Source organism: Buceros rhinoceros, unplaced genomic scaffold (assembly GCF_000710305.1).
Source record: "Buceros rhinoceros silvestris isolate BGI_N320 unplaced genomic scaffold, ASM71030v1 scaffold28999, whole genome shotgun sequence".
Taxonomy (NCBI): Eukaryota; Metazoa; Chordata; class Aves; order Bucerotiformes; family Bucerotidae; genus Buceros; species Buceros rhinoceros.
In genome coordinates this window covers 303-25,592 of record NW_010430202.1, presented here as the reverse complement: position 1 = coordinate 25,592, position 25,290 = coordinate 303, and the positions used below count along the sequence as shown (strand labels likewise).

The following is a 25,290-nucleotide window of genomic DNA, read 5'->3' as shown; positions in this document are numbered from 1 at the left end:
GTTTGTTGGATTTTAGTTATAATTCACGTTTAAAACATTTGTTACTGCTACGCAAACACCAGCTGTTAAATTCTCTGAGTGAATTGCCAGCTCGACTATAAAATAGGGTTCTGGGAAAGGAGAGATCTGAGCATGGTCAACTTTTCTAGCAAGGAACAGATAAATTTTTTGCTTGTGGAAAAAAAAATGAACAGTAAGGGAATAAAACAGAAAAAAAAAGTACGGCCCTCAGTCCCAGTAACTGGTCTTCTTTGGCACTTGAGAACGATCACAAGTAGTTTGCCTTTTTATTCATATAGAACAAAATTTACAAAGTCATTCATACATTTGTTTGGGTTTCTTTTTTTTTTTTTGTTTTGTTTCATTTTTTACTGACTTTGAAAATTGGGAATATTCAAAATACACTTTTACCCCACTTCGTTCTTTTATTATTTACAGGTATATACAAATGTAAGAGTTTGTTTTGTGGTGGGATTTTTTTTTTTTTTGTTTCTTTTAAATTTTGTATTAAAAAGCTCTGCTGGTTGTTTTACTGTTTGTTCTCGTCATATGGATGTTCCATGCGAGGGCTCCATTGCTTCTGGAATGACTCCCCCCGGCACAGACTGAAATGACATTGGGATCGGGGTTTTCACGGGACTCTGACGAAATAGTCCTCCATTTGGCGACCTGTGTTTACACTGTATGGAGGGCATGGTGGCCGAGCTGCTCAGGGGCAGTGGCAGGTTGCTGCCGGAGGCAGCTGTGAGTGTCCTGCTGGCACCATGAGTTGTCTGTTCTGGTAAAAAGGTGGTGACAGAAAGTTGCGTGTTCTGGTATTCGCGTACCGGCTCCAGGGTCTGAGCTGGCTGCATGCCACCGATCTCCAAGGCTGAGATTTCAATGGATGCTGGAGAGATTTGCTTGTGGGCTATGTCTTCGTCAATTAAACTGTTCATGCGCCTATGGACCTGCTCCAGGTTCACTTCTTTGTCCTAGTGAGGAAGAAATCAGAACAATGAGTCCAAACACAATCTCCAATCCCATCTGGCCCCCCTCCACTTCCTCTGTGTGACAGGAGTTGCTCTTCACGTGTTACCTTGCTTCGATTTCATCTGTGCCCGTGCAAAACCTCAGGGTCTGCTCAACATCTCCAGCTGAGAAACACAAGCTAGAGAACACCGGCTCAATCTCAGCCGGTGAAAGCCCCTGAAGTTGTCAATCCCATCCTCCTTGGAGAAGAACGGATAGTTCTACTTCAGCTAAGAGGAGCTGGTACCAGCCACCAGCACATCCCACAAGACCTTAACTCCCCTTGCACGAGCCCAGAAAAAGCAAAAAGCATATGGCAGGCAAGCAAACGAGTTGGGACTCCAAATTCCGGTGTGCACAAGACAGCTCACCCCTGCCTCAGCCAGCTGCGGGACGTTTTCCAAGGCACATGTGCGCACAGCCCAGCTGACTCCAGGCTAGTTGCTTCAAGTGCCCAAATCTACTGGCCAGGTGTTGTGTTCCCTTCCCAGCAGGAAGCCCTGGGTCATCTACATGGACATAGGAGAAGAACGGATAGTTCTACTTCAGCTAAGAGGAGCTGGTACCAGCCACCAGCACATCCCACAAGACCTTAACTCCCCTTGCACGAGCCAGAAAAAGAAAAAAGCATATGGCAGGCAAGCAAACGAGTTGGGACTCCAAATTCCGGTGTGCACAAGACAGCTCGCCCCTGCCTCAGCCAGCTGTGGGACATTTTCCAAGGCACATGTGCGCACAGCCCAGCTGACTCCAGGCTAGTTGCTTCAAGTGCCCAAATCTACTGGCCAGGTGTTGTGTTCCCTTCCCAGCAGGAAGCCCTGGGTCATCTACATGGCCATGGATCAGCTGCAACAGGACAAAAAGAGGCCTTCTCTGGGAGCCCTGGGAAACAGCTATAAGCTGTCTGACATCACGTCATCGTGGTCAGAGCCTGGGAAAATAATGCTGGTCTTTAGAAGATGCATTGCCATCTTCTGCGAATGCATTGCCTACGGCTCCTGGAGCGCTCTCTTCAAAGCACTTTTGGGACCACTTACTCAACATGTTTTAGCTTCCATGAGGAAATACGGCAAAAGAAGTTGTCTTTAAAACCTGAGGCAGCAAAGACCTAAACTGGACTGTTTATCACCTCAGCACAGCATTTAGGATGCTCAAATTGGAAAACGACAAAACTGGCAAGGCAGTAAACCACCCGGGATGCTGTACGACTGAATTTTAATAGCTAGCATTGTGTTACCCATAAAAAGGTATCACACTACCTCACTTCTCGGTATTTCACAAAGCACAGCTATGACCTGCAGTTGTGGTATTTGCTGCCAAATGTAACACGCAGTAGATGGGCAGCAAAGCATCTACAGAAGCCCAGCAATCCTGGAGCTGCAGAAATTCTCCGGTCTGGCTGTAATCACACCAGGCAGCTAGCAAGAGTCCAGCCTAAGAAGCGGGACTACCTGAAACTTTTGTGCCCCAGTAATCCTTGACTGCCTGCAGGACAATCAGTACGTGCTTACATGTTGGTTAAACCTCACGCCAGAGTTCTTACGGATACACAACCAAAATGAGACTCTGAGAACAGGGAAGCTTATGGCACCACTGCCACCCCTCCTCACCATCTTTTGCCACTGGTGTGGACATGGAGCACAGAGAATGACAATATTATTCCTGTGGTATCCACTGTTGTGCAGCTTTGCTTCCACCTGTAAACTGACAGGTCAACTCCAAAGCCCCTGATTCCAGTCAATGTCAACTACAGATTTTATTCTAACCTCATGATTTAACACCACTTCGACATTAAACTGGCGGATTTGCTGATCTTGATGTGGATTTGGAAATGAGTTAGTGATACATGATGATGAACCCAAACCTATGTCCTTAGCTTAGGCTAAATCTGTATTGATTTCAACTGGAGTGCAATTGTTCTGCAATTACAAGCCTGAGCTGCACGTTGCACCTCCTCTGCTAATAAGCAGAAGACTAATTCCTATTTCATTTACATTAGAAACCCATCAAAATCCCAACGAAGTGCCCAGAAACCTGGGGGATATCATCGTCCTCACCAAAGAAACAAACTGCTATTTTAAAACCACTGCTTTTTCAGCCAAATCCTCTAATTGCGTGATTTTGAGTTAGAGAAAATCAATGGAAAATAAATTAAACAAATAAACTTTTGCGGTAGAAAGGGACCACACAAGACTCGATAAACCCTGTAGCTGAGTGAAGTCCTTCTTGCCAACAGCCATTCCTGACCTGTCAGGCTCCTCATTCTGGAATTAGACGCGGCACCAAGCCGATGATAACACTGAGGCTCTTCTGTAAGCTCTGCAGCTAACGTAAATCAAGGATTTGCGCTACAACGGCCAGAGGGTTACATGGATTTAATTTGTAATTGTGTTTATTTCTATTTCTTGAAGTAAAATTGTAGACTGGGGGCAAGGATGAGCCACGTAATCTTATATTATCCCCCGTCAGGAGTCAGGGCTCGCTGGCTCTGGGCGGGTTCCTTTGGCACAGGCATCCTTTTGCTGCGCATCGCTGTGTTCCCTCAGCTTGCTGCAAAGTTACCTTCAAACTTCAGCTACCACCACGCACAACATACCTGTGCCTAAGGAAGCTCACTCTCAAAAGCCCGATGCAGAATGCTTCTTTAGGCACTATGTACTATTTCTTACGTCAAAAACGTTGTCTAACATTTTAGACTCCTAGGTTGGCGTTGTAGTTCTCTGGGACCTATATCCTTGCTAAGCCCCTACCGCCGAATAGGAAAAAAGGGAGAGAACTCAGGTTAGAACTGAGCAAATACCAGAACAAACTTTCCTAAATAAGACTTTGGAGAAAAGTCCATGACTCGTCTGCATTTCTCTGAGCATCTGCCAAACACTAATGCCCTCTTCAGCTCATGGCAAGTGAAACCGTACATCAACATTCTAGTTGTATTTGTATTTTTTTGATGGTGAGTGCATCCCCAGTGCATTCCATCCTGCTTTGCTACAAATATAATGGGTTGGAAAGTTTCCCTCCGCTGCTTAATGGGACACTATCTACCACAAACACCTTATCAAGTGGAGAAGTAAATGCTTGGGATTGTTTTTGAAGAGGTAGGGGTGAGGATTTCATTTGCCCGCTTCTTTCTTCAGCACTAATCACAGCTTTCTGGCCTTATTAAGATCAGGGAAAACTTTTCAAAGGCTTCCGAGAGCCCAGAAGATCACATTGTTCCCTCTTTTTGTTGTTAAGATAAAATGTTTGTAAAGGTTACGGAAAACGACTCTGTCTCTGAGGAATAATAAAAACATATTTTTAAAGGTTCTTCCCTTTGTCTTATTAGATGAAGCGCAGCTAAATAACTAAATGTCAAGCTTTGTATGAGACTGTCTTAATGCTGAATGAATCATTTTTCAAATGCTTTAAAACCCCCTAAGATAAAAACTAGAAACCCTTGGAAAAGCTAGTTTGTCGTTACATACCAGAAAACCGTCTTGAATCCCAAGATCTCCAGAACTGAGGGTTTGGGGATGGCTTCATTTGACAAGCTAAGATTTCAGGGTTTGTAAATTCTGCAAACCTCAACTTTATTTTCCTTTAGTGCTGTCCTGGAAAATTTCAGTAAGATTTAGTAATTTAATTTTTTTTTCTTATGTTACCGAAAGGGTAAAAGGGGAAAGGGTAAAATGAAAATAAAGTCAGAAAAACCCGTATCTTAGAAGTTACAATGTTTTTCTGCCTTGTCAGCTCACTGCTCTATTTTTAGTTCCATAATTCTCATTAAATATGAGCCATTTGTTATAATTTTTAAGCATGTGGGTTGCAATTTTTTTTAAACTTCCTGAGGCTTTGTCACCTGAGTTGTGAAATGGTAATGCAGCACCACGAAAGACCTTTGAGCCTTCTGATGCTGTAACTCTCCTCTATTTCTCTATGACAAAATGAATGAACTAAAATGAAGAGATTACTATAAATAAATTAATAAATCGAGGCTTGGGCCTTGGGAATGGCAGCTGGACGGAAAAAAACCGGAGCCGTACTGGAGGCTGGTGTGATGGTTTTCCAGCACAGAGACTCCCGCAGGGGAAGCCTCACTCCTCCTCTTCTCAAAAGGTTCTGGCTTCAGCCCCGCTTAGCTCCAGTTAGGTAGGTCCCTCAGCTCCAGGTAGGTCTCTACAGGCTCTGAATGAATGAGCTCCAAACATAATACTTCAGCACCTGTGACAGCCACATTACCAAAGGTTTCCTTGCTTTCTTTTTTTTGTACTTAATGTGTAAAACTTAGTTACTATTATAAACATGTCACATCTCACATGTTTCATGCCAACTCAGCGTCACTTTTCATATATAGCTGCATTAGATTAATGTATATGTTTGTGTTGCCAGAAGAGGATGAAATATTTTTCCTTTGCTACCTTCATAATTCTATTTTCAATATTAATGTTGTACTCCAAATAGATTAGTTGAAGAAATTAACCAGTGAAGGGAGGAAAAACCCACCACAAGTAAGGAAAATGAATTACAAACACAGGCTTATCCTCCTCGAGCTTAACCAAACATCACTTCTGATCAGGAAATGATCTTATTCGTAACCACCAGTTATAAACGTCCTTCTTCCCCAACGAGTCTGAGTTCTGGAAGAGTGAATGAAGGGTGTGTTTCTGCTAAATCGCAAGCGCTCGATCATGAGCGACGGGCTCAACGGCCTGCGCCTGACAGCAGGAGCACACCGTGGCACCCGTCAGTGTGCATTTGATGGTTGCTCACAAGGATTATCTGGGAACAAGTAACTCTGCACAACCATGCCTGCAAGAACCTACAGCTCCCTTTCAGGACTAACCAAGTTTGGCCTTATCACGTGGAGAGAAATTATGGCAAGATATAAATGCTGAAATGATGATTTACTGAGTAATCAGCGTTTTTTTCAAACTTATTTTCTGTGATCAGGGATTTTCCAAAGGGAAGATTTTTGAGGAAAATCTTTTTATTAAAGATGCTAATGTGGCCTCTTGTTCTTACTCGTGATTTCTCTGATATTATCACAAAGTTCAAGAGAAGCCACTTGAAGAGACAAAAATGTTACAAGCTGATGAAGCAGTTCCAGTAAGGCCAAAAAGGGAGATGAATGCCCCAAAAGGAAGGACAAAGATCTGCAGAGTTTTTATGCTAAAACTACACCAGAATTGTGGTAACTTGCATCTACAGCCCACAAGTGCAAATAAAACCACACTGGACCAGAGGAGAAGATGACGACTGATGGTCTCAAACCCAAATATCAAGCACTGAGAAGCGCAGCCAATCCAGGCAGGCAGGCACAAACACCGAGGGACCACCATGAATGCACCAATACCTCCTGGTCTGAGGCTGGTAACTGTGCCAAGTATTAAAAGCCCATTAACGCAGTTCTTAATAAGAAAGGAACCCGAAACAGCAAAGCTTCTGTACTCAGGGACCCACAAACTATTCTCTCCTTAGCTCAGCGTCAAAACCTCCATCGTTACGCAGCTGCCCGCTGGTGTCCGTGGCATTTCAGACATCACAGACTCAAACACTGAGCTTGTTACTGAGAAATGAAGCAGCAGCAGCTCTGCCTACGTGTGTTTGTTCAAGACTATTTGGAAATCCTGTATTCGCCCAGGGTCATTACCATCGCTTTCAGCCACAGCTACTGCATATATAAAGCTGTAATTTTAATTTATTCCAGGAGATTCTGACAGAGTGGCAAAACCAGGCATAATTGGCTCGCTCGAGAAGAAAAAGCACCGATGAAGTATGCAATAGATGTGCTGCAACACTGTGACAACACAGTATGGTGTTCTATTAATACAAATAACCCCTTTTTAATACGACTCAGTTTGCCACGCTCATTATTCCAGAGATTCCACAGCCGACGATGCGGTGAAACACGAAGAGACGTGTAAACAGCCGCGGCGATGATGTATGTTTGCTGTCATTAATTCAACAGAGGCAACTGACCTAGTCAAATAGCACTTAATGTTACATAAAATTTGCTGAGTGGTTTCTGAGTGCTCTTCGCTAGATGCCGGTTTGACCGTAACAGTATCTCGTTAGAAATAAGTACAGATGCACCTCAAGAGCCTCCTTGAAAAACTACTTTTAACTCTGCAATCAAGCTTCTACTCTTATAAGTGGAAGCTATAGCATGTATTTTAAATTAGCAATTAACTAAGCCATCATCCATAAAACAGCTGGAAGGAGGATGCATTGGACTGAGGTCCAGTTGAGGACTGTTATCCAACTGGAAGGATAAAAGAAACAAAAGAGTTTTGCAATATATTAATTTCATTCAATGTGCAACCATCTTCAATGAAACAAAACCTCATAAAAATCACGTATGAGAGGCCATGTTATTCACTAGGAGATGCTCTCCTTCACCAGAGAGCAGAAATCCCTCTGGGAAGAGACAGTAACATTCTTTTCCCTTCTAAGTAAACCTGAAAAAACAAGCTAGAAATAACAGAATACCGCGAAGATTATGTTCATGTGATAGGAAATTGTTTCAAATACATCATTAAAGTTTATTCCCACCTACCCACAGCCAAAAAATACCCGTAACTGGTGAACCTAGAGACCAACAGAGTAACAATGACTCACTACAGGACTGATGCGGGTAGCAAGGGGCTGCACGAAGCCGTCTGTCTCTTCCCACACTTGCACTGCCCCCCTTACCCAGGTTGGGTTTATTCCAGCTGAAATCACACCTAGCCAGGGATCTAATTCTTAAGATGACTGTCACTGTCCTGTGGTTCACGCCTCTGAAACCTGTCCAGAAACGCACCGGACAACACGCTCCCCACCAGGCCATTGAAGCCAATGACACACACCAATTTAAACTAGCTGAACATCTCTCTCTGATCAATTTTTTTCTCTTCAACTGCATCCGCATGCTATGGCACCGTGAGAACAAATACGGAGGAGACAGCACCAACAGGACAAGCATCGCACATGAGATGACAGCAGGCAGCCCCACGGTTTCTCACAGTGATCTACTCCGCTGCTCACTACAACTCATTAACTAAACGCAATCACAGTGACACCAGCTAGTCCTCACAACCAACAGACTTAAACCTATGAAGCAAGAGGCTGTGACAACATCCTCGTTTGTCACTCAGAACGAAAGCGGACGCTCAGCCCCATGCTGAGGTATTCAAGCTTTAAAACCCTTATCAACCTTGGTTCACAAGCATTACAAGCTGGTAACTCAATCACAAAGAAAAACGACTGACTGGTTCACACAATACAGATGCTTCCACAGTTTTCATGAGGTGAAAAATAAACAGGACAGTAAGAGAATATGACGAGACATTTTTCCACACAAGCAGCAAAACGCAGTGATGAGTGAGTGCTGGTTGATGAGCATGCCAAGGTCTGCAAAGGAAATCTTTTAGGAGAAAGGAGAACTTGCACATGGAGAAACCTTTGCTGTGCACACACTGCAGGCATTTCCGACATCACAACGGTTAGGTTCAAGGGGAGGTCCAGGAGAAGTCAAGATGAGGAGAAAACTAGCAAGAATTCATCTGTGCAGGCATTTGTCAACAACAAACCAATTATCTGTATGTTTATTATAAAGTCTCACCATGCTTCTGAGGCCCAACCTCACATCAGTGGCCATCTCCAGGTAGAAAGGGAAAGGAAGATGTGGGGAGAAAAAAAGAGGATCAAGATAGTGAGGCTGATCATATAATTAATATGGCACTGTTTTTTAGCAAACATATAGTTATTACTTCCGGCTTACAGAATCACAGAATGGTTTGGTTGGAAGGGACCTCAGAGATGATCTAGTCCCACGTGGGCTAGTCCAGAGACACGTTCCACTAGACCAGGTTGCTCAGGTTGTTTGAAAAGGCAAATTCTGCAGCCCAAAAGGACGGCCCTAAAGAGGGGGGTGTTTTCAGAATTCATCTAAAATGACCCTGTGAGGTGACAGATTATTCTTTCATGAAATAAAGATTAAATTCACAAAGCTTCTGTTCCAAAACTCACTAAAAATTAACAGATTCTTCATATTGCTTTATACAGCTTTTAAATCCTAAATTATTATCTAATCCGTAAGGGATGTAATTTCTCACTCTAGTGAGCCCAAAGCAAAGCAGTGCTACCCTTTAACAGTCTGATTTACTCCACCGGAGCATAAGGCAGCACAGATTGCTGTATCATCACCCTTCCTCACCATTCCAGCCTAGTCAAAGCCAAATCCCCAAAGTTCCCATTTTTCTCCTGTTCCGCCAGGAGTACAAGAGAGAGTTGGCACAGGAGACCCGAGGAGTTGCTTCTACAACTGTTCAATGCCCTGTGATAGCTGCCTTGCAAACCTCTCCACTCCAGCCATCTGAAAGCCTTCGAAAACTCTTTACTTCTTGCTATTGGCCACAAATGTTCTAATTAAAAGCTGAATTTAAAAAAGGTTTCTGCACCCCCATTCAAGGCTGTGTCCTGGAAACTGGCCAAGCTCCCATTTTGCCATGAGAAAAAACGCGGCCAGCTATATCACTAAAATAACTCAGCATAATAAAAATCTGGCCACCAGTTTCCCGAAAGAGAACTCTTGGATAGTGAATACCCTGAAGAAATAGTACTCGTTACGTTGAACAAGTCCAAGTAGGGCTTCTCCATCTAAGTGCTTATAGATACAGTTCTGAACTTCCAGAAAATAACCAAACCATCAAGTTTTTGCTTTTAAAAACACATTTTCTGCAACATTAGTACCCGTGAGTCCTTAAATTTTGCTAATATTGAGCACAGGTTATTTCAGGTATTATAAAATAGTTTAAATTCTACCAGTAAACAGATGGAGGAATTATGTGTTAAAATTACTGTGCAGTAAGTTCAGTCATCAGCAAATCACTTCTGTGCACACGTACTGTTGGTGGTTTCAAAGCAACTCCAGTTCGATCCTACATCACTAAAATGAATGGGAGTGGTTTGGTGATCTGGCTAGGATCAAACTCTAGTTTAATTTTACGTACAAGTTTAAATCCTTCATTGGATCAAGGCCTAAGGCATTTCACAAACAACAAAAAATGTAAAAAATATTGAGAAAGCAGTCTCATTTTACTGGTTTTTATTTTAAACTTTTACCAATTCTGTTATCGCTGAACATTCAACGCCCCCTCAAAAATTCACCTTTAAAATACCACTGCAGGCTGAGATAAAATATACAAACATTAGCTCTGTAAACACCGTGTGAAGAATCTAAAGGAGTCTGACAGTTTAAGGCTCCAATTCAGTAAAACACCAGCTCATGCCAAGCACATGAGCAGCCACAGGGCCTGGGCCCCATCATTAATCGCGGGGGTGACTTGTCACTTTTAAATCCATTATGGCCATGACCTACATCTATGGGGATCGATAGCAGGAGTTGACTGGTTTCACTGGATTCTGGATGCCCACATGGTCTGCGACCAGATGTTTCTCTCAGGAGAAAATCTTGTTTCTTCACTCTGGAAAGAGGCCACACTGAGCTGGTTAGGGCGCCCTTCCAGCTATCGCCAGTTTCTGTACAAGGCCATTTATATATCATATCCTCCTCTTTTTACTGTTTTTTTAACTGAGTCTTCCAGCTTATGCTTTATCATCAACTGACATTAAACTTTGCATTCTGGGGTGACTGATTACTAACACCACTTTGCTGATTGAAAAATGTGCGTTAAATGAAGTTTCTCAGCTCATTATATTCAAAGCTAGTTTGAAACCGAATTTCTAGATGGCATTAAAATCCATTATTTTGCCAGCGTTTGCATGATTTATTTTCCCCCAAAACCTTTATTTATTCTTAGAAAAGTAGAATACAATACAGTGGTACAAACAAATGATCATTTATATGCAACTGAGCAAAAAATGTACAAAGATTTCAGACATGTCATAAAAATACAAGAAAAAATAATTTAAAATAAAACCAAGAGAAAATATAGCGGACATGCAATGAAGAGAAAACAAAATATCAGTTTGATGATCTCATGTTTCCTTTCGCTCTCAAAAGGAATCATCCCAGGAGAAATCAAATTGTCAGGTAAAGAGATAACACCACAAAGGAGACAAGGTAAATGAAGGGACAAAGCAAAAGACAAGGAAAGTGAAAATAATAGTGAAAGTGTAAGACTTTAATAATCAAACCCAACACTGCTGACAACACACTGAAGGTACGGGCGCCTCGATTACCGGGGAACAGCATGTGGTTGGAGAACTGAAGTGAGATGAATATGGTGCACACCATGATTCTTAGCAGTGACACATTTTGATCCATTGGACTTGTCTCTGCTAGCGCTTACTTCCACCTCTGCGGTACACGGTGTTCCACAGCTCTAACACCAGAGGAGGGGCCTGGTGGGTAACTTCAGCGACTGCTACAGCTGGAAATATGGACTTTTGAGGTAGGCTAGAATTTGCATATCCTCAAACACGCAAGCAGGGGAACTTAAGGCAGATCAAACAAGGCTGCCCTGGCCAGAGACACAGGTTTTCTTTCTTTCTTTCACCCTGCATTCTACCGAGATATTTGTGATCGGTTTTAGAGGGATCTTGCTACCTCCCACTACCCTACAGGGCTCAAGAAAGTATTGCTGAGTCTGGACTTCTCGGGATTCAATAACAGTTAAAAGATTATTAAGCTGGAAGCAGCAGGAGAGAAGAATGAGAAGATGCTGTTACTAGCATATGAGTCTGTGCCCACTCTGGACACTACCTGAATTGCTGCCCCTTTTTAGGCATTTAAAAATAAAAAGTGAGAACAGAAAAGTGAAAAGAGTCCGTTGAATAAAAAGATTTTGCAGAAGCATGAGCAAGGTATGAAATCACACAACTAAGCTGCAAAGACTGTGATTGTTAATGAATTATAAATTTGACACAAGTTATGAGACAATGACTAATAGCAACTAAGGAGGGGGAAAACTCTGCTATTCCTTAACCAGTAAAAAAATCTTCATGCACCAGGAAATCGCAAACACAACAGGTACAGCTTCTGAAACACTCACATTGCTGGGAGTAGCACAGACCGTTTGGAGGAAATACACTTCTGATATAGAGTATCCATTACCTGAGCCAAGAATCAACCCAAAAATTTCTTCAGATCACTCTAACACTGTCTTTCCAGAGCTGTATTAACAGTAAGTGAATCAATATCACCCTCTAAGTAAGATGCAACAAGCATCAGTTCCCAGCAAAACCCCCGTCTGTACTGATTTCCTTTGATATGGGGTTGCCCTTTGATTTTTCTTTAGCAAATACACCTTGTGCACAGAGAAAAGTATTTGAATTCAACTTTCTTTCCATGAATAACACAGTATTTTATATTTGCTTCTAAGCTTTCATTGCTTTGGAACAAAGCTCCTGAACTAGGAGTGCTTTCCTAAGAGTTCCGAAGTGACGACAGAAGAATCTTCAAAGGGGAATAATTCATCACAATTTCTATGGCACCAGGTTTCAATAACTCTATCTGATTGCTCAGTTATTCAAAAGGCATGTAGAGTGGCTGAGCAGAGATCCCAGAATAAATATTTTCATTTTTTATTGTACAACTCCCCAGATTCGTGAAGCTTATCAAAGTCAAATGATGAGGTATCAGCACTGGAGGCTGAGTAGCAGCTGTGTAAAGCCAAGATTTTTAACAGGTGGATGTATGAGCCGGCTAAATTTCACTGGATATAAGATGGCTGGGTATTAACAACCATTAGGAGAGGATGAGTTCTAGAAACTTTGATTTGATAAAGATGACCAAATGTAAATTTTCCTGAGTTAGAAAACAGTAAGGGCATTTAAACATTACTAGATATCTTTCCAGCTTTAAGAGATTACAAACTTGAGCTCAAATAGAAGAATGCGACCTGGTGTGGCAGCTATGAATTTTCCCCTGAAGTTGGAGCTAATCTTTCTTTTGTTAATCTGCTCTGATAAGAATTAACTGAAGAATTATAAGGGATAAAATCAAGATTTTTACAGCAGAATTCAGTAGAATTCTACTTCAAACAGAATAAATGTATCTTGGCTCAACACTCAGAAAAAAAAAAGCCATCCGGCCTTCACTCTTCTAGCAAGAGATTTCACTGTTCCTCACATGACAGAATTGTGAACCAATGGCATGTGTTTGGGGAAAGTGAAAGTCCATCATTCGTGAGGTTTATCTCAATAAACTAACTTAACTAGTAGAAACAATACTTACTTTTTTAATTGAGTGGGACAGATTTTCTAAATAAGTGAATACTCTAAATTGGAAGAATTCTCCATCTGATTAAACTCTTCCTGTAAAGTTTCCACAAACATAGATCAGGTTAATGTCGGAATCCAAGTTATGCTGTCAGGTTTCAAACGGCTTCCTGTTCCTCCCAGTTACATAGTTAACACTACATCTTCCACATTCGTTTTAATTAAGAGTTGTGATTTAAACCACACAGACATCTAAGTCCTTGAACTCAGTGCACTAGCTCAGGCTAACCTCCACCAAAGCCAAAGGAATACAAAGCAGAAGAGGAAAAGGCAACAAACTGGCAAGTATCAACACCTTAATCCAGTTGAAAACATTTCTCCAATGCTAATGAAGGTTGTGTACATTCTTCCACAGACTTCACAGACCCTCTGTGAGAGTCTCTAAAAAAATCCTTTCTCTCCCTCCAGCAAGCTGCGTGAGCAGTTCCTCCATCTTCCCTACTCCTCTCTGGTTTTTGAGTTGGCAGTTGTTGGCATGATACAGCCCACCAAGGGGTCAAACCAAAGAGAGAATGTTACACGAGGGCTCCACAAGTTACGTTAACTCCTCATTCCATCCTGAATCCACTGTGGTTTTCTACAACGGATCTATACAGCTCCTAACGAGGAGGAAGCTGAAACCAAATGCTGCCTCTTCATCCTTTACCTCATGAGGTGAAACCAAAGTCTACTCTTAAGCTACAGGAAAATGTCCCTTCCGCGACCCTCCACAAGCTCTGCATGGCACAGAAAAAAATGGCTGGGAGATAATCCAGTTCCACAGTTTTTAGGTGCGATCACACTCCTCGTGTTTTGCCAAAGCCTTCCAAAAAGCAGAAGAAAACCAGCAGCATGACTGAAGTTTGCAGCTGTTACTATCTATTGACTATCAGATGCTGCCAAGAGGGAGGTTTTAATGTTCTGTATACATGGTGCACGGTGTAGCTCTGTTATTATGGCTATTGCTGCAGAAATGCGGGGTAATACACCATGACAGAAGTGAGATATCCTGAATACACTCCTGGAGATCAAATCCTCTCCTCACTTTTGGTTCCCCAAGCAATGTTCAGCCATTGCTCCTGTGAGTTCCCAGGACTTGATGCTCCCCTCATCCCCAAACCCAACCTTTCCAAAGTTTTGAAACTTGGTTCTCCTAAATACCTTGAAAATCGTGGCCCTCGGCAGCTGCCTCCAGGACTGGGCCAGCTCAGGGCTCAGGCTACGGTTAATGTGTTACACAACCCAGTCTGCAACGGGGAAAACAGTTTGGGTCGTTGTAACACCACAGCTGTGTCACATTAAAGCAGAGGATCCCTGAAGATGCTGGGCAGCAGCTGCCCTGCACTCGGCTGCTCGGACCTGATCAAAGGAGTTTCTAGCCACCTGCCTTTCAATGCACCCAGCTGCATTTTTCAGAGCCCCCTCAATCATGTTCCATCCCTCCTGCCTAACACACTCAGCTCATCCTGAGCTTTCTGCAGCTTGGCCTGTGAGCTCTCCTCCTCCCCATGCCCTCTCCGTGGGGACACACACTTCCTCGTTCAACCTTAACACCTACTTGGGCCAGGGCTCCCACTGATGCTGTTCCCCTTCCTCCCAGCAGCACCCACAACACCAACCTTTTCTGAGCCTGCTCCTGAGTTTAATTTGCCTCCCATTTAATCTAGACTGGCTGAGCTCTAAGGGCAGATCCAGCCCCACACGCAGGGGATGTTCCCATTACGGCTTTACTGAGTGGGTAAATTTAGTATACTTTAAAAAATGGAAGCTTAAAAGGACACTGTTGTTTGTCTCGGACACTGCAGAAGAGGCTGCATGGAGCAACCCTAATTGTAAATGCACTGGAGGGGAAGGAGGAGGGGAGGAGGAGAGGGATGGGAAGGGGAGGAAAGACGGGATGGGGTAGGGAGGTATCTGTAACAATTCTTCTTACAGTTACAAAAAGAGAAACAAAGAGGATGGGCAAAAGGCAAACACTTATATTTAGGAAGACAGATCCTTTTCCACAGATGGAAACTGAGTATTTAAAACTCCTTGCAATAAAAGAGTGAATCATTTCACCTTACCTACATGAAACTGCCTTTGGGGCATATTCCCATCTCACCCTACAAAGATGCACAAAAGTGAGTCCCTGAGCTAGAGAGGGGAACGTGTTGCAGAGCGTGGCAGGATGGATGCTTGCACAAGGACACTCCAGACAAGGCCCCTGCCCCTGGCCCTGCCAGGCTGTCACAGTGGGCAGCGCACCACCCACTGCTGGGGTTCATGCCTTAGCGATGCTAACGTGGGGTGGGGTCTTTGGGGTTACAGCAGGAGTGACAGTATTTACCCAAAGAGCAATTAAAGATGAACCTCTGTTTGCAGGAAAGATTCTTTACAAGCAAGAGTAGCTACTCATGCTCTCCCTGTGCCTGTTCTTGGAGTGCTGCATTGTGCAAAGCAGAGACTCGCTTCCTTTTACCAAAATTTCCCCGTCTCTCTTGTGTGTTGTGGAGCCCACAGACAAGCCACTTTGCAGCTTTGTCTCACAAACGTGGGATAGATGTTTATCTCCAAGCACTTGATGGATGAATTCAAATGGGAGAAGCAGGAACTCAGAAGGATGGAATCTCACTGCTAAATATTTCCCAGCCTTACAGACTGCAACATCTATCTTCAGCTCCCCTCTGCCAGCGCTGCGTACAGGGGACAGGGATGTCAATTAGAGCAGTACTCCTGGCAACTTAAGAAATCGAGATTGGAATTGATGGGCCGCACACTATTTTCCAGGTGTAGCGCAGCTTGCTGCTATTATTTGCTGGTAACAAACATCTGTTCTGAGATGAAAGCACCTACATATACCTCAGCGCCACCCAAATTGCAGGTTAGTTTGTTAAACATTTAATCTATGTAAACAAATGCAGGCTTCATGCAAGACAGACCTGGGTATGGACTGGTTATTCTATCACAGCATTGTTAACTACTACTCATTGCCCTGAGTGAAAACTTCAAACCCAAGAAATTCTCCACTGTATTTTCCTAGGGTAAAATATGGGATATGAAGATTGGTTTAATCAGAGGCTCCTCCTTTTAGAAGTAAAACTGATTTCAAAAGAAAGGAAGCAGTTAAACATAAATATGGCTTATTCAGTTAATTAGTAACTAGCTGGTTTGTTTTCAATTGCTTGTGTACCTCTTCAAACATCAACTGGCTGGTGGCTGCAGAGCCTGTGCAGGACGGACATGGGTCTCACAGCCGATGGATGGCATCTCAGATCAAAGAAAACATCACCACAGATGGCACAGCTGGGTGCCCGTGACTCTGCCTCACAGCAGAGAGGCTGAGGGCATGTTTCTGAACTACTCTTACCCCTAAAGGTGGTCTCTCCAGGTCAAGGTTGAGGCACATTGGTGGGGCAATGTGGGGAAGTTTGCACTGCTGCTGCCCATGCTGTATCTGCTCTATAAATGAATAGAGGACTTTAGTCTCCAGGGCTGTCAGTTTGGCACCTTCCGTGTGCACAAAAGACACGTTTTGTGGTCTTTTATTCGTTTAGAAACAACCACCCAAAAAGTCATATGCAAAGCTTAGTATGTCAAACCAAAATAAATCAAATTTATTGTATGAGAGCATCTAAAATCCCACAACTTCCAATCGCTCTCTCTTTCTTTTGTGTTTTCTACTATTTAATTGTGATAAGAATAAAAGTTATGGACCTCTTTCGGTGTTTCTTGATGACAACGGTTGCTGTTCCACCACAACTCCAATGCTGCCACCAAGCACGCGAGAAGAAGGCCTATTGCTAAAATGCAGAAAACGCCTGCAAAACTGTGCAGCTTGAGCGCCTTCCCATCCGTCTCTCTCTTTCTTTTGTGTTTTCTACTATTTAATTGTGATAAGAATAAAAGTTATGGACCTCTTTCGGTGTTTCTTGATGACAACGGTTGCTGTTCCACCACAACTCCAATGCTGCCACCAAGCACGCGAGAAGAAGGCCTATTGCTAAAATGCAGAAAACGCCTGCAAAACTGTGCAGCTTGAGCGCCTTCCCAGCCGTCTGTGCATTGGTATGGCTGTTCAGGTCACAGCGTCCCATCCGTGGCCACCATTTCTGTTTAAGAACATCCAAATCTCCACTTTCTTGCAACTCTAGGATCCTGCAGGAATTTTCGAGAGACAAGTATTATTATTACTTATAATGATACTTTTTCACATTTTTTTTGTCTTTTCTGTATGTCACATAACTCTTAAATCTACCGTCGCACAATTCAAAAGTCCATCCCACCACCACATAGTGTTTTTCATCTGAAACTTCGCTACGCCAGGAATTCTTTCTACTCACAGCAGCAGGGCAACTCCGCTGGGTGACGTTAGAAAAGGAAGAGAAAATTCCACCGTGATGCAGGAAGCATTTCTGAGGGAAATGCCCATTTTCTAGTGAGTCCTGGCTCATCTGGCTACACTCAGCTGCAACAGCTGATCCCACTAGCAAAGTGCTCAGCCCACTCCACTGCTGCTCTCCCACAGTAATTTCAACAACACGCTGCTATTTGTGCGCCACTTAATATGAATCTGTTTAAGCAGCAACCAACTCATTTACTTCAGCAAATGTCGTTCATTCAAACGAATTTTACTTCAGTGCTGCTGCTTCATGTCTGAATTACTGTGTTAACAGTCGCTAATTAATCATTGTTTTGTCTCTTGTGAAGTGTCCCTTCTCTCCATGAATGATTCATTCTGGATCTGGTTTGATAACTGTTTTAGCTGTTTACTAACAATCTTTTCTCCTGAGGCAGCTTTGTCTCTGGTTATGCAGCTGGAGTTTTACCCCTTTTCCTACAGAAGGAGCAAGACGAGGAGATCTTGGTGCAGCTCCCTGGCTGCAGCAGAGCACCCACTCGCCGTCTGCTAAGGCCACACGTGCCCAACTCCATGTCTTCGTTTCCACGTACACATGGAAAAGACACTCCTAACTGAAAGCTCAGCGATCACTTATTCACTGCCCTTTACCCAGTATCTGACAGATAGTGTGAAGCACAAACAGTTGCTGGTTGTAGAGAGGAATCCTGTAAACCAAGCTTTCTTTTGGTGTACCTCTGGGAGAAAAGGTCTCTGTAGGGGCTCCCATGCTGGAGTGCTATCCCGTATCCTTTGCTGCTGATGCTGTTCCCAATGACTGTCACAGAGCAGTCATCGTCCGTCAGCGCGGCGTATTCCACCACTGTCACATCCCACAGGAATGCGTAGTTTCCTTTCTTTGCCTGAGAATACAGCCGAACACAATACCGTCTAAGCTAAGCCACATTTCTAGGTAGGACAAAACCTAAGCAAACCAACCAACCCAGAGCGTGGCGTTAGTCCAGGGTGGTGGTTCATTAGGTCACAGTACAGAGCTTACGGAGTTCCCTCTCTTTCACTGGTAAGAGTCACCGGCATCTCCTATTATCTCAGTTTGGGGAAAATTTTTGTTTTATTATGATATTATACATTGTTCTGTTTTATTTTGGCATAGACCCACGTGGATGTCCTTAAACATCAGCCTTAATTGGGATTCACACCAGTGCCTGCATGTGGCGCAGACACTGAATGCAAATCACCTCAGTTAACATAAGATGTAAGAAACGTCTCCAGATAGGGATTCCGTAAGGAAAACACACATCATTTTGTTTGGTTAAAGTAATCATTGGTTTTCCAATACATTGAAGTGGTGTATTTTTAAGTCTCTAGTGAACATACAGAGCACAATGGAACAGATGGGCTGGAACAGCTAATGCAAACAAATGATAGCCACAAATGTAGACTTCCAAGACTTTTTTGGTTTTTTAAGTTCCATGTGATTTCAGATCTTTCTTCAGGTCAGAGCAAAGCAAGGCAGGGAGCTGAAGTCCTGCATGTATTTCTGTGTGGGAATCGAATCACCAAGCTCCCCGAGCAAACGGCTGCAGCTCTGACATGGAGTTCACTCACCCTTCCACATCTTTTCTGGTTTGTTGTTAGCTCAGTTTTGAATTCACCCATAAGCCCTTGGTTATTTCATTACACGGGGTTCCTCAGTTGGGCAATTATGCTAATTTTACCTCCCCATGCTTTGATATAAACCACAGCTTTCTGAAGTCCCTGATAGTTGTTTAAACACGATAATAAATCAAATGGGTGAGTTACCCTCTAGTGGATAGAAGCCAGGGAAACACAGATTAAAAATATGGATTTTCTGTAAGCTACTTGTCACAATCCACCTCTCCTCCCCTCCTTTCCCTTTTATCTGTATTGAGGCAATCAAAGATCCCCAAATTCATGTAAAAGTGTTATATCCTTCCCCGGTAAGATTTAAACGAGCCTGTACTGACCACTTTGAAAAGGATTTTTTGCTAAGGACATGCCACTCTTGTGGGTCCTTCCTGGCAGGGAAGGACCATCACAAGCCATATTTTTTGCACATCTCACACAGGTTCTGTTCTATGTCTTCTACTACCTATGACAGAAAAGCCTCTTAAAAACAGGGACCAAAGACACCAGGACTTACAACTGTAGACAGAATGTATTCCAAACCCTTGTTATGACAGAACAAAAACTGGCCTGATGGATGTACAACAAAGAGGAGACACAGAAAAGGTTTGGCCTAAATCACTGTGCTAAGATGTGTCCTGCATTTTTCTGTTTTGGGGTTTTTTTATGCATGTTTGTTTGTTTTAAAGAGCTTTTTCAGAATTGCTCCGTAAGTAATCTTTTATAATTTATATAATTACAAGGCAACACCTAGAGAAAAATCATGTTATTCTACTTCTCAAGCCTGTTTTCTGTATGTTGTTTTATATAGAAGAGTCTTGTACACTGATATTTGATGTAGGACAGCAGGTCTTTTGAAAACGTCTACTTCTCTTCCACTTGCAATGTTGTCCCAAGTCATGCCTGCTTCTGGGGAATCCTGCCTGTAGCATGACCCAAAAAGAACCTTTCCATGCAACAGCGTTAAGTCAACCCTCATCTGTTATGTACCAGAAAACCCAAGTGGCAAAACAGCACTTTGTGTGGTCTGGTGATCTGCCTGGTGACCTCTTCTTACGCTATGCAGAGACACCCATGAACAGGACGATTTCCATCTGCAATGACCACTTTCAACTGCTTTGCGAGTTTGACCAAAGCAACTTGTGGCTTTGAAACGTCCTGAAACGTTGCTCCGTCCCAGCTCTGAAACGCCCTTCTGTCACTTCTGTAACTGTGCAGTGCATCAACACCCTTTCCTTGGCTCTATCAGCTGTGCCTTGGCAATGGGAGATGGCCACTGCGGCTACTGGGACTGTGCTGTGTCTGTCTATAACTGCAGCTAAACTGGGACGCTGTCTGAAGAAAACAGGAAGAGGAAGGAGGTAACAAAGGGCAGTAGTGACTCCACCCCCCATTGTCTTGGTCACCCCTGCATTTAGAAAAATGTTTTAGTGATCTTTTTATGCTGGAGAGATTTAGATTTCCTGTTTCCTATAAGATACATTTTTAAGGCATGTTTACACCTCTACAAGCAGCAGTATGTCTTTATGGATAGAAAGTCCCATCTCCTTGACTGACATCTATTTCTAGAAAAAACCCCCGATTTTCTAGCTGTAATACTTGACATGGAAAACTTGTCTGTTTATTCAAAGAGCTCAATGAGCGAGGAAAAGCAACATTTGAACTATAAACACAACCATTTAGTTGACAATGTTATTAAAAATTAAGCCAAATTTATGTAGGTGCCTAATCAAATAACAGCCTTGGTCAGCTTTGGGGACTGCAGTTAATGTGGTTATTGCCGACAGTAACTGAATGAGCCAATCAAGTTATATAAAAATCACCCTGCAATACTGAAATCAAACTCAATATGAAAAGTTATTATCACAGCAAAGGGCTGGAGCTGCCAGCTCCACACAGACAATATAATTGGTATTATTACTGACCACATACTCCTGTGCTGAGAGGGCACGAGAGTGTCTGTATAAGAATTTTGTCCAGAAGTCATGCAAAGAGTTGGAAATCTTATCTTAAAGGATTTTGATTTGGGCAATGGGATGGCCTGTGATACTGTGTTCACCCTCTTCTCATGGCACTGTAAAAAACAGTTAATTTAATCTGAACCAGGGCGGTTTATCACAGCAAAATGATGAAGGATCCTGAGCTGATATATACCAGTCCTTGAATCCCATATCAGTGCTCAGTTTCACCAAAAAAACCACATAGTTCTGAGAGAAATAAAAGTGAGGTGAAAGCATAGTGACGTGAAAAAGTATTTGCATTTTTTTGGAAGTTTGGAATAAAAGAAAACCTCGCTTAAAAATCTGTTCTAAGAGAAATGAGTAGATGTTCAGTGAATTCCTTGATTCTTACTCATGTTTCCAGGAAGTTCAATCCACCAACTCAGAAAAAAAACCACTCAAATGAGAAAAGGACAAGAGTCAGTACCAGGGTAATGTACAGAATAACATTCAAAATGGAATTGCTGGAGCTCCCAAGAAACTGAGAAACCTTATGGTCCGATACTGAAGACTCAGGCAGAGCTAAGGTACTTAAATTCAAAACCGCTACCTCAAAATATGATTCATATTTTATATAACCATTCATATTTTATATAACCATAACATAACCATCGAATTACTAAAAGGAACTTTGAATATGATTTTACGTATGTAATTGTTTTTCTGCGACTTAACATCACTAACTGCATGCAAACAACATTGATACAGCACAGAAATTAAACGAAAGCCGCTGTGATCCAGTCTTACCTTCCTGATGCCTTCAGAAGGGTTTGAGACACAATTATCTGCCCCATTATTCTTACTGATAGTCCTCCACAGTTCAGCAAAGGTGTTGTCCTGCTCCAAAGGGTTGGTCCCTTTTGCTTTGAAGTATTCGTACACTGCTGAATCCCTGACTGTCCCATAAGATATATCCATTTGTTTGGACAAATCCTGAAATGTTCTGAAATTCAAGCGACGTTGAAATATTAGTATCAGGCAGCGTGTTACGATCATACGAATTTATCTACACCCGAGCTCCTTTTCATCCTGGTACAGATTTTTTTTTTTGACAAGTAACGTTCATGTTAAATATTCTGATGCCAAGTTTGCACAAGACCGTAGTGCAATGAAGACTTACTCGAGCACAGGAAAACCTCAGATTATGCACAGCAACTTCCAGCCTTCCCCAGAGATACCTAGCAGAATTCAGTGGAATTAGTTTGCAGTTACACCAGTACTCCATCAGGCTCCAAATCAATACAACTGTTTTAAACAAACAAACAAACAAACTTCTCACTCCCAATTTCCACCAAATCTCTCCCTCTTCCTCTCTTTCTACAGCCTCTGGTAAAACAGGTGTTTTTCATTCACACACAGCCCTGACTTGCGTTTACTCATCATACCACTCTGAAGTGTAAATGGGCCCCAACGTGAGTGAATCTCAATGCACCATTTATTTTCAAATTGTACCGAATGTAATTCACTCCTGGTTTACAGCCTCTTCTGCACAGGAAGGTGTAAACCACTGCTCGCACCAACGAAAACCAGGCCAAGCTTCGAAACACATCGGGTTGCATCACTGCCACTGGAAGAAGCATCCCAGCTGTTTTCCACCTTCCTTTGTCTTCCTTTGTCCTCCAGCATCACTTCTGTGCAGTGCCACCACTACTCCATCTGAGCACCCACACAAACACACGTTCAAACACTGACCACCAAATGTGGGAGCAGGGACTGAACTGGATCTCATATAAATAATGCTTTATTTTGTGTTTTATAAACTTATTACTTCACATAATAACAACGACATGCTTCTGATATGGCCAACTGACTAACGCTGTTCGAGATCAAACCAAAGGAACCCTCCCTGCCTCCTCCCGCCCCATTTCTTTTCTCCTAAAACAATCACTCATGGAAAAAAAGTCCTCCTCAAAACATCTGAAAGGCCCACTCATGCCTCCTCCCACCTGCCTCCAGCTCCTGGAGCTCCAAAAGCAAAACATTTTGCTTTGCAGCTCTTGCAGATTTCTTCAGAACGCTCCTGAGAAGCCTGCCCTTGGCCCATGACCTGAAGCTGTTTTCCACAGCTGAAGATTTGTCACTGACAACATTTTTCTGTCACCCTCTTCCCTGTTTCACTGCGGGGATGCCACTGCTTACACCTCACGTCCCGGCAACACTAAAGCAAAGCAATCCAGGCGCATACACAATACTAGATAAAAACACGTAGAAAACTCTTTCATCGTCTCCATCATGATGCCTCCAGGCATCCCAGGTTTGGTCCCAAGAGGGCCCCTTTTTTGGGACACCCCATCCCCAGGGCTGCCTCTCCCATCCCTGCCAAAACTCTTCAAACTCACAAGCTGCTTCAAACAGTTTAAATGGTTGAAGTTCTTAAACTGCCCCTCCCCAGGCCTTCCTCTCCCATCCCTGCCAAAACTCTTCAAACTCACAAGCTGCTTCAAACAGTTTAAGTGGTTGAAGTTCTTAAACTGTGTTAAGGACTTTTTATCATTTTATGCTGCTGAGCAGCTGTAAGAGCGAGCTTGGGAACAGTTCTTCTCTACATACACTGCACACTTGTGGATTTGGGCTAACTCTGGGAGGTACACCAAAGTCCAAACCTCCTGTACTTATCTAGCTTTGAATATGAGACTTTGGTAAAGTACAAAACGAACAGCCTGGAGGCTGCTGCAAATTCAGAATTTTACTGAAAAATGAGAAAATTCATGTCAGCTTTACTTCTCTCTTTATATTCTAGTCTCTTAAATGTTTTCTGTACATTTCATTGGGCTGGACCATTTTTCCTCCAGTTCCGATGCAATATTTAGTTCTGTCTTTATTTTTTAAAATGAGTTTCATCACACCCCATAGAATTATTTACAACCCAGGGATGGATGACCTGGCTGCTAGAAGACTCATTTCTGGCTACTTTGTGTATAAAGGATGAAGAAAGGTCCTCAGCAGATGCAGGAGGGTTTCTGTGCAACCTTCCTCACATCAGATTTCAGTGTATTTAGGTGTGTGTGTCTGGTAGAAGCACAGCAGCAGAAACACGTTTAGCTCATGTTCTTTAACAAAACTTTCAGCGGGTAACAACCGCTTGTGCTGCCATTCCCTTTGAAAGTTTGAACACGAGAGATTGAACATGAAAAAAGGTAATTAAACCTGCAATTTTAATAACTTCAGTATTTTATGGATCACTCCCAGAAGCCGTTTGTCCGAAATATGCCTTTGTTTTAGCTAAATTATACTTTACTGACAATCAGTACTTTTGTTTTAGCTAAATTACATCTTACTGGCAATCAGGACTGCTCAAAAGCACAGGACACGCGGTTTTCTGAGGGCACAGCCAGTGAATTCGGGGTTTACCATCAAGTGCTTTGCAATAAACAGACACAGTTCCAGCAGCATAAAGTCAGAAGGATGGTTACTGAGTGAGGAAATAACCGTTATGCCTGTACCAAATGGAGCACGTTGCCAAAAACCTCTCTTGGACATTATCCTGACAGGGAACGGTCTAGACCACATCTCCTGCTCTTTGATGGGGTGAATTAAGGTAACTGCACGTGCAGGTTTTAACCAGTTAACTCCCTCAGATCTGCCATTGCCAGACAAAATCATCCACTGCTGGTTTGATCTCACAGTTGTGTCATGCTCTAAAGACTCTCATCATTCTTCAGCTTTATTTTTGCAGCCAGCCGTTCGCTGGACCCACCTTCCTTAGTCACCCAAATTCTCGCCTCGCTTTCCCAGGGCAAAGATTTCATGCATTTAAACATATAAAATTATCTGCAACCAAAATGTGTGTAGCATAACAAGCTGCCCCATTAACCTCAGCACCTCAGTTACTGGCTCTCACAAGCCATTACGGGCTCTCTCTAAGGGTGATTAAAGATAAAGCTAGTAAAGCAGAAAAAGCCAATGTTCCTCACTTCCAGAAGCTGAACTTCAATTTGTAGATAAATACACCCACGGTGTGATTGCTATAATAGACAAGTACATGTAAGCCCACTGATTTAAGTAAATGTAGTTGTGGTCAATCTGAACAAAAAATAGTGTCTTTGAAAATGGAATTACCAGCCAAAATATTTAACATGGGTACTTATGCCTGCTAGATAAATGCAACAA

General features: G+C 42.8%; 1 protein-coding gene across 1 annotated transcript; it reads right to left on the bottom strand.

Moving 5' to 3' along the window:
* Positions 1-545: 545 nt before the first annotated feature.
* On the bottom strand, positions 546-22,123 carry LOC104499450 (glutamate receptor ionotropic, delta-1-like; the record flags this gene model as incomplete). Its single annotated transcript, XM_010142957.1, has 4 exons — positions 546-974; positions 17,091-17,331; positions 18,269-18,435; positions 21,928-22,123. Coding segments are annotated over 4 exons (1,033 nt in total), but the record flags the coding sequence as incomplete, so codon positions are not given.
* Positions 22,124-25,290: the final 3,167 nt, after the last annotated feature.